Source organism: Rhinolophus hipposideros (assembly GCF_964194185.1).
Source record: "Rhinolophus hipposideros genome assembly, chromosome: 11".
In the NCBI taxonomy this organism is placed as follows: domain Eukaryota; kingdom Metazoa; phylum Chordata; class Mammalia; order Chiroptera; family Rhinolophidae; genus Rhinolophus; species Rhinolophus hipposideros.
In genome coordinates, this window is record NC_138057.1 from 15,810,017 (window position 1) to 15,820,627 (window position 10,611).

The window sequence follows — 10,611 nt, forward strand, 5'->3', positions numbered from 1 at the left end:
AAAAAGCCTTAAACTGAAGGAAACATGAAGGAAACACATGTCTATTTGGCCACCTTCCATGTAAGTGGGCTAAGAGGTCAGCCCACGATAACTGTGGTTATTTTCTTATATGTCACATACTTCATCATCAGTACTTTCAAGATAAACCTGCTAAAGAACCCTGAGTGTTACTGGATTCTCACTCATATATTCCTCAACGGTTGTTTCTTTTCTCCTTGCTCTAGACTCTCTATAAGAAGAATTATATTAAAAAGGTTACGCAGCATGGCTAGAGAAATCACCTTACAAAGGTAGCCTAGCCTAAACTTTTTGAGAAATTGTCAATTATATTAAAATTATTATCAATGCTATAAATTATATATAGACACCCATTGCTAATTTTCAATAATACTGCTACCATCAGGGACTAGGACCCAAAGAAACTCAATATTCTGGGCTTTTCTTATCTCCTCTATAGAAACAGAGTTTGGGTTAAGCAGACTCTAAGGTTCTATGTATCTTTTTCTTGAGATATGACCCCAATGGTAAGGATGGGTGTGGGACTTTACTAAAGACACAAGTAAGGCAGAGACCTAAAGAAACACTTTTTCTAACATATCTCCCTATACGGAACTCTGCTTGTGTGAGCTCAAGACTTTCTTTCTGTTTGTGTTCTACACTCAGAACTCAAGTATCTACTCCCCAGTTGGCAGTTCCTTCTCTCTGGAATGAAGGGGAAAAGTCAGAAAATAAGTGAAGATACTTAAAGAAATGAAATTGCCTAGAAGTGGGATGGAAATGGAGGGGAAGGCAGAGTCAGACTATCTAGGACAAGGCTCTTATGCCTGGATTTTGGAAGAAAAAGGAACTAGGTGAACTAGTTGCCAGGAGAACGTGTGGCAAGGAAATGGGAGATTTATGGTTGTGCCTGCTCCTGCCGCTATCCCTGGAAGCCTTCTGTGGGGTCAAAGGCTGCTTGGAATGTGACCCTAAATTCGTAGAGCATATTAAGTTCTTGGTGTCAAATCTGGTACCCTCAGAGGTCCCTGGCCGAACACATCTTCTTGAACGGCAGATTAAGGAGATGATCAATTTAAGCTTCAAGGTCTCCCACAGGAAGAAGATGCTTCGGGTGTTGGGTGAGGAAAGCTTGAGTCCCTGAGAGATTTGAGGGTAAAAGGGAGAAGGGAGGCAGGAACAAGAGCACCTGAGTCTACATAATTTCCTTCACAGATGTAATTATTCCCCCACATGTAACTTTACCTCTCTCCTCTAGCTGTTCAAAAGGTTGTCAGTTTGAGAACATGGCTGAAGAATGAACTTTATAAACTGGGCAATGAAACATGGAAAGGTGAGGTACTGTTTCAATGTTAAAAGATTGTGTTACCCAAGCAAGTATGAGGAAAGTTCTTTGGGGAACACAAGACAAAACAATTTGAATTAAATTTTGAAAGGAAGGACCACCCTTATTTTATGATGTCCCTTCCACCCCCATCTTAGGTGCCTTAATCCTTCAAGGCAAGCTTCTCGATGTCCGCCAAAACTTGGAATCCAAACTGAAAGAAATATTAAAGAACTTCTCTGAAGTTGGTAATAAAAGATGGCTATCTAACAACACTGAAATAATGTGAAAGAAATAAGAAATGAGGGATGAGAGGAGGAATGTGGTTTCATATTAAAGTGATTTAGGATGGGTAGAGGGGTGGCTGGAACTTAATGAGTAACCAGATAAAGATTACTTGGGTTTAAATATGACTAACTCTAAGTTGATTCTGAGCTCATTAGAACTTTCTGATTCCCTTTTAGCGTGTTCTGAAGATTGTGGTGAGTACAGTACACATGACGCCTTGAGGTTTCAGGTCATATCCATATCCTTTGTTCTATATTTCCCTATCTCTTCCACCTGTCACACTGAGAACCTAGAGTTGTGGTTCCAAGAAGGAATGTCAATGATATCAGACAACAAAATCTAGCTTATGAGATCTCAGACACTTCACAGATTTTGGAGATACTCAGAGGCCTCCTAAAGTATAGCTTGCAACCCAAAACACCAGTGTAAGCTAAAGCATCATTTTGTCCCTCTTCTCCTGAGATCTGACTTAAATTACAGCAAGTTTTGCCCATCAGAAAACTTGATTGCTACCGGAAGAAGGAATTCATAACAAGGTAACATTAACAGTCCTGGAAATGCCTGAGACCTAATCCATACTTGATGTCTGAGTTAAGGAAACTCCATGCTATGGCCTCTTCCAACTGTCTTTCTTTATCAGTCGTGACTGAAGGTCCTACCTTGGATTGTTGGACCTGTCTTCGCATTACCACTCAGTGCTTCAAAGGAGAGTATTGTGGAGGTAACGAAGATTGTTCTGTGCTATTTTGAGGGGTCAAGGGTCAAGGTATGAGCTGTTCATTGATTTATTCAACAAATATTTGTTGAGCATCTTCTATGCAGGTCATGTTAATGTTATAAATAAAAGCGAAAATGTTGTGCAAAATTTGTACCGTATGAATTACTGGGCACTGAACCACTGGAAGGGCTGAGAAATAAAAATGCTGGATTAAAGGTAGAGAAATTGGGCTGGGGCAATAAGGGCAAACGTTTTGTAGAGCCTAGGGTTCTAAGAATAATAAAGATCACACTAATTAGAAAACAGGAATAGAAGTGGTGAACAGAGCAAGTAGTTTGAGGTTAAAAAGAATCTTCTATTGTGGATAAAGTTCTCAATTTACTATTTTTCTTCTCCAAAACTTATTTTCTTTGTTTCCTTTCTCTTTCCAGAGGAGGATTCAAGGAAGACTGAAAATCGAGAAATTGCACTATTTCTGATATTGCTCGCAGGAGCTGTGATTTTGGGAAGTGCTCTGTTACTGTGAGTTTTCCTTCTTCCAAACAAACACTGAGTCAAGCACTCCTTTGGCAAAGAAACTGCCCAGGTTTCTCCTTCCTTCCAATGGAAATAAGGGGAAAGAAGTCATTTCAAACTTTGGGATATGATAGTGACAGGAATGTAGTGAATGGAAGTTTGATGGTATGAAATTTGAAACAAGGAAAATGGAGGAGGTATAATTGAAGTATGAGGAAACTTTTGAAGAGTTATCCAAAAAAGGAATAAAAAGCAATTGGATGATTGTTATAAAGAGTGGGGCTACTAATACTGAATTGGAATTATCCTGTTTATCTACTCTAGATTTTATATTTGTGTTACTCATCGGAAGAAAATGAAGGCAATACGAAGGTCATTAAAGAAATACTTGGAGCAGAAACTTGAAGAATTAATGGAGATGACAGATGAAAAGAATGAGAAAGAAGATTCTGGAATCAGAAAATAAATACTTAGACAGAGACAGGAGGTCTTCCATGATTCTCTTAAGTGTTGACTCAGAGTAGAAAACTGTGGATTTTAGCTCCTTTGTGGTCATAAAGTCATAGTATTTTAAAACTGAAATAGAACTTACAGTTTCTCTAGTAAAGATCTTTATTGATATCCAGAAGCCATGGAAGCAATGAGAGGGCAAATTATTTACCTGGAGTTGTACAGAAAGTAATGCTGGTATACTGAAATGCACATAAAAAAATGATATGCTGTATGAATTAATAAAGAACGCATGGTTGGTAACTCTCATTAATGGCTGTAATTGGAATAACTTTTAAATTTCTAAGGCTGCTTTTTATTTCTATCTTTTCACTATTTCTATCTTTTCATTGTGGACAATTTTCTTTGATAATACATAATATTTAATCTTCATCATATCATACACACATATCACAAGGTCCAAAATATTAGTTCTGAGTAGTTGAGGTTTTCCTAACCATTTTTTCCCTAACTCTATGCTCCATGACTGAATTGTATATTAATGTATGATTCTTTTGCTTTTGCTGAACATTTTTTATGTATATAGTAACCTAATTAGTACTTTACATCTCTTACCTAATTGAATTCTTACAATAACTTTGTAATATTGTTATTATCTTCATGTTGGAGATGAGGGAACAGGAAAATATCTACTAACTCAAGGTTACATACAGTAGTTACTAATCTTTGCTATGCCAAACTCCTCTGGCTGACCTGTGCTTATCCAAACCATCTGATTGGTACTTACAGCTATACACATGTATATGATAGATTAAAGGAGAGCTAATACTGTGGATTTCTTGTCAGAGCACATTCTTAGTTACAGAGAGTAGTAGCAAAGACTAGAATAAAACTGAAGACTAACTAAGTCTAAAATACATGAGCTTTCCACTCTATTTTGTTTCCTTTTATTCTTGATGCTTATTTCACAATATAACCACTGTTTAGTAGCAGGGGAACAGTTTTACGAGTTCTGCTTCAGTGGTGGGTAGAAATATGTGCAAATTTTTCACCCGCTGTAGATCCTTGAGTACTTGCCTGTTGCTGCTGCTATATTAATGACATATTTAATGAATGGAAATGTACTTGGGGCAGACCTGAACATTGGTATTGTTCAGTTGCTATATTTGTACTTCATGTTAAAAATTCCCAATAAGAGTATTGTTGGCACCTACTATTTCCCAATGAGCTCATCTCACCAAAAAATCTTGAGACATATTACCTTCATTCATGGCAGTAATTAAATTATTATCTTATATAAATATGATAACATAGTTGCTATGTTTTGTGTGTTTTTGTGTTTCTTTGTTTGCTTTAGCGCAGCCTTTTAAATTTCTGGTCCTATCTACCCCATTCTCATCACTCCACTCTAGAAAACCTAGGTGAATAAGTTAGGATACGTCTTTCATTATTTTACCCAAACCTAAGTAGCTATAAGTGAACATATACCACACATGCATACACATATATTTATACATGCAATTTTTTTGCAATTAAAAATTATGCAGAATTTAATATGTGTTGATTTTCACACTTAAATATTTTGTGGAAATTATTTTAAGCCAGCTGGTATTAGTCTACTCACTCTTTTTGATCATTGTACACAACACCATGCTGTGGTGGTATCATACTTATTCCAGTATTCCTCTACTTTGTGTACTCTCTTCATTTCGTTTTCTTTTTTTTTTTCTTTTTTTGTCACTAAGAATAATGCTGCAAAAAACACCTGTATAGATATATCCCTACTTGGTGATACCTTCTTTTATAAGAGATAGTGTGACAGAATTGGGATATCTGAAGTGTAAGTTACATGTACTTTGACATGTAACAAATATGATAGAAAGATGGAATAATTTACAAGTATACCAATGCTAACCAATAGTCCATGATTGCCACATCCTCACAAGCAACAGATTGCACATATCTTTTAAGTTTTGCCAATCTGATAAATATGATAATCTACTTTTATCTGCTCATCCGTCAACATCCTTTCCAATAATTCAGTGCCATTTGAAAGGCCCTAGAGTGAATTACCTATTCATATACTCTACTAATTTTAATTTGAGTAGTCTTTGTCTTGTCAATTTACAAGACGTCCTAAACTCTATCATATCACTTGCACATATAAGAATTATTTTTCCCAAACCATCCTTTGTCTTTGAATACTTAAGGTGTTATATTAGCTATCTACCTCCCCATTTATTTCTACTTCAAGTATTTAATACCTATTAACATAAAATAAATACTGTGTTTCCCCGAAAATAAGACCAAGCCAGACAATCAGATTTAATGCGTCTTTTGGAGCAAAAATTATTATAAGACCCAGTATTATATTATATTATATTATATTATATTATATTATATTATATTATATTATATTATATTATATTATTATACCCAGTCTTATATAAAATAAGACAGGGTCTTATATTAATTTTTGCTCCAAAATATGCATTAGAGCTGCTTGTCTGGCTAGGTCTTATTTTCGGGGAAACACAGTACTCATTGACTGCTGGATAGTCATCCTATATCCAATCACTTAACAAAGTTGTTTCTTAATTTTGTTTTTTAAACTAAAATCTCTTGTATTGTCTATGCTTTCAATTTTAGTACAAAACAAATGTTTTATATTTTATTTTCTACAATTTATACCAAATATTTTATTTCCTTGCCCTAGTGCCTTTGTAAGAACTTCTAAGACAGTGAAGAAAAATAAACAACAATTAGTATTTTAATAAAAATAGAACTTAATCATTGCAAAACCACTAGTTTTTAAACAGTAACTATCAGGGAGAGTAAAGACACTGACTTTTAAAGAAATTGTAAATTATTATATTGGAATTATTCCAAAACAACCTAAAACTTCACTTGAATGCTTGTTATGGTGGCTTCTTTGGGGTTAAAAAAAATCTAATCCTTTAGAGAACTCTAATATATAAGTACTTTTAGCTAATATCATTGTCTTTACAAAGTCAAATATCAAATTCCTTCATAAATTAGTTATAATATTTCAAAATAAGTTAAACAAATCCTCATAAATAATATGGCTTATTTGTCCTTTTGGTCCCAGGAAATACAAAAGACTGTCCAGGACACAGAAAACAAAATACTTTGGAAAATAAGAAAGAAACACCCAGGAAAATATCACAAGGGAGAATAACTTTCTTTTTAATACCTTGAATGTGACACAGTTCTTAAGGATATCATTATTTCTCTTTGTGGCATGAGAGTTCATGTAACAGAGGTAAGAAAAGATTATAAGAAGCAAAGATTCAGAAAAAAGTATTATAAACATATAGTATTGTAATTAAAATATTGACTATAAAATAAACAAAATAATCTTTGTGTTTAAAAGGAAAGGAGAATTAATATTTGTGTTTAAAAAGGAGAGGAAATAAATGAAAGATCAAAGAGGATATAAATAAAAGCAATGGTTGCTTATAGTATATATCATATGCACACATGACGACTTTAGGTTCTGTTATGAAATATTTGACATTTGAGTGTTGTTCTTAAGGGATGAAAAAAAGAATACACAATGTACACATTTTCAAAGAGAGAATACGGGATGAATAAAATTCCATCGATCCAACAGAAGTAAGTAATAAGAAAAAAAGAAGCAGGGTACATGGCAAATGGAAACCACAATAATACTTGAAATAAATAAAAATGAAATAAATACATAAATCAAAAGCTCAAATATTAGACTAAATTTTTAAAATTTTAATCATAAGCTACTTATAAAAGATAAACCTAAAACATGACAAGCTAAATGTGAAAACACACAATGTGATATATAGATGATGTATTACAGAATTGTACACTTGAAACCTATGTAATTTTACTAACCATTGTCACCACAATAAATTTTAATTAAAAAAAATTCCATGGAAAAAAAATTTGACTATCAAGCAAAACCTAACCAAAAGAAAGCAGGTATTACATTATTAATAACAATTACAAGAGAATTTAAGACAAAGAGCATTAACAAGAATAAGGAATGATATTATACAATGATAAAAGTAGTAAATAGACCATAATATATAGCAACAATAAATTGTGTGAACCTAACAACATAACCTTGATATAAAGAAAGGAAAAAAAATATTGACGATTTCCACAACCATTATGGGAAATTTTAATACACTGTCTTAGAATCTTATCAAGCTAAAGATGAAAAAGTTAACAGATTTGTAGAACACAATTAACAACCTTAAACTATTAATATTAATTGTATTAAACCCTGTCCCCAAGTACTATATTAATTTTCTTTCTAATATAGATAGATCATTTATAAAAATTGACAATGTGCTTAGTTTGACAGATAGTGGCTAGTTTTCTAACGGAATTCCTATTTCTCCTGTATAATGACTAGACTACATTTCCCAGTCTTCTCTGCAGTTAGATGTGGTTATGTAACTGAATTCTGACCAATAGAATGTGAGCAGAAATTATATAACTGTGTCTAGGTCTGGCATAAACTTAGAGACAATCCTCCAGCCTCTTTCTTCACTGTTTAATGGTGGATGTCAATATTCAGAAATATCTTACAATATTGAAGATGGCTCTGATTTGGTACATCTATTTTGTATTTCATAAAGCTTTCATTTGGACACTTACTTCATTAAGCTTCTAAGATTTTAGGATTAACATTACATATTTACATAGCTATGTAATATGCAGGCCAAAAAAAATTTCAACAAATTCCAGAGAATCAAAATTATAAAGAACCATTTTCAGATCATGGACAATAAAATTAAAACTAACAACAAATGATAAAACATAATTCATATATTTAAATAGTAAAAATCATATTTCTAAATAATCATGAATTAAAAATAAAATTGCAAAGCATTTAGGTTTTCCAATTGAGTAGCTGAGGTCCCCACAATGAGATCTGGTTACAGTGATCAGAGCTCTTCAAGGATCCTGGGGCTCCCCTCATAAATGTGTTCCTCAAACAAAATATTGGTGAAAGTATGTCTTCTGGAAAATTCCCACTGTGGCCTGAGGAAGCCAGTTTTGCTGGCAGTGGAGAGACTTCTTCCATTGACAAAGAAGACTCATCAGGAGTTCCCATGTGCACAGACAGGAGAAAATTATCAATATTGACATAGGAAGAAAAAGTAACCTAAATCGCCAATGTTCTTTAAAGAAATTTAGAAATTTAGACAAAAATGTCATGCTTAGGAAAAAGCCTAGAGTGAAATATAACACATTGACTTTCACTTTTACTTGGATGGTGAAACTATGATTTCTTTCCAACCTGAGTGTCGGATTCTTGGTTGTATCCTTCATTAAAGTAGGAAACACTGGGAGACAAGTAAGTTGGATGAAAAGGGCTCAAGTTCAGTTTTGAAAATACTAAGTATTGATGCTGTTGGTGTATAAAAAACAAATATCCATGTTTAGATTTACTTATACTACTATAGCAAGAAGATCAAAGCTAATGAAACATATTTCAAAGCACTTGAAAAAAATAAGTAATGAACCTAAAATATGACTGAGATCATCCAGGTACAAGGTAGGGAAGAAGTGATGAAGACCAAGGATAGAATGCTAAAGATCCCCACATTATGGTAAAATTAAAATGTAACTCTAAGTATGCTGAGAGGAGCAGCCAGAAATATTATGTTCTTAAATACCTATAATATTATTTATTTAATTAAAATTTATTGGAGTGACAATTATTAGTAAAATTACACAGATTTCAGGTGTACAATTCTGTAATACATTATCTATATATCACATTGTGTGTTCACCACCCAGAGTCAGTTCTGCTTCCATCACCATATATTTGATCCCTTTTACCCTCGTCTACTACCCTTCTCCCCCCTTACCCTCTGGTAACTACTAAACTATTGTGATACTGAAAAATCCAAACTGTTCAACGTAGCCTTACTCCTTTTTTGAGATGCTGACTTTGGGTTGAAGTCCCATCAGCTTTGAACTATGTGTTTCAAATATGTGATCCTTCTATCTGCACATTTTACTGCAATTGTTTTATAACATAATCCAGAATGCGGTCTTAATCATTTCTAGAATCACCATTACGAGGAGGGGCTGGTTGTTTTGTGTTGTGAATGTGTTTATAATGCAATAAAATGAAGATGATCTAATTAAACTATGGGTTCATCTACTAGGAAAGGTCTTGTAGTACTTCTGTTTTCAAAAGTAAACATGATACAAAATTAATTGCTTACAACCCTAATTTAAGCTTGAGCTAACAGTTAACAAAAAAACAACAAAGATATGTAAAACACAGCTTTCCAACAAGCAAATTGTCAACCAAAAATTCATTTATAACACTAGCAAAACAATACAAATCATTGCATTACTGGAGCAATGATATGTTAGGAGCTAACACATGCTCCAATGTCCCAATGTCAGTCTTGTGTGAAGTTTAGTTATAACATTTCCCTAGGTTATACAATTCATTAGGGGAACATCTCTGATCGTCTGAGACCTTGGCACAGACAGTGCAATTTTTGAGACTCCATCATTCTTGGGGCTACTTTATAAAGAATCAGTTATTTTCCAATGTTTCTTTCTGGAAAGAGAACAGAGGTAAGACTTCAATTTGCTTTGCTGAATGAAAATTTAATAACTCACTTTATCTAGAGATAACATTAAAAGGTGTCAGCCAATCTTGTTAAAGTACTCAAAACATAAGTTATTAGAACCCCCAAAATAAAAGTTAACTAACAGGATATAAACAACAGCTGGGTAGACACTGGAAGCTTCTCAATTTCCAAATATTCCCTATTAATCATCTCTCTAACTTTCCTTCCTTTCTTTCTGACTCATAGAGAGGTTGTACCTTCTTCCACCTGAGGCAAATCTCTTTTTTTTGTGATTTATATTTCCTGAACTGCAGCCTTTTCTAGAACATTCCTTCATTATTTATCTAACATCATTTATCTACTTCCTCTTCCTCAATACTAGGTCTTTAGTCTCAATGTCTACTACTATAAATTAAAGTCTCTTTACCTTATCCTGTACCACTTCTAACAAACACCCAGTCCTTCACGCCAACATTTTTCAGAGAATTCTGTATCTCCTGACTATTTCTTCAGTTCCTGTTCTTCCCTGAAATCACTGCAATCTGCATTCTGCTTCTCACTACCATATGGAAACTGCTGTAAGGCTGTCAGTGATCTCTTAGTTGTTATATTCAAAGAGGTCTCTTCATTCCTAAAGTTACTTGTCAGTTCTAAGACTTGTCATCAGAGTTCCCTTCTTTAAGCATCCATCTTATACTGGACAGGTTTTGTTCTTA

At 33.7% G+C, this 10,611-nt stretch overlaps 1 protein-coding gene across 1 annotated transcript; it reads left to right on the top strand.

Moving 5' to 3' along the window:
* Positions 1-886: 886 nt before the first annotated feature.
* IZUMO3 (IZUMO family member 3) lies at positions 887-3,309 on the top strand (the record flags this gene model as incomplete). Its single annotated transcript, XM_081066676.1, has 7 exons — positions 887-1,118; positions 1,256-1,330; positions 1,480-1,569; positions 1,786-1,803; positions 2,250-2,330; positions 2,759-2,849; positions 3,168-3,309. The coding sequence occupies 7 exons, from the start codon at positions 887-889 to the stop codon at positions 3,307-3,309; spliced, it is 729 nt and encodes a 242-aa protein (XP_080922802.1).
* Between the last annotated feature and the right edge of the window lie 7,302 nt (positions 3,310-10,611).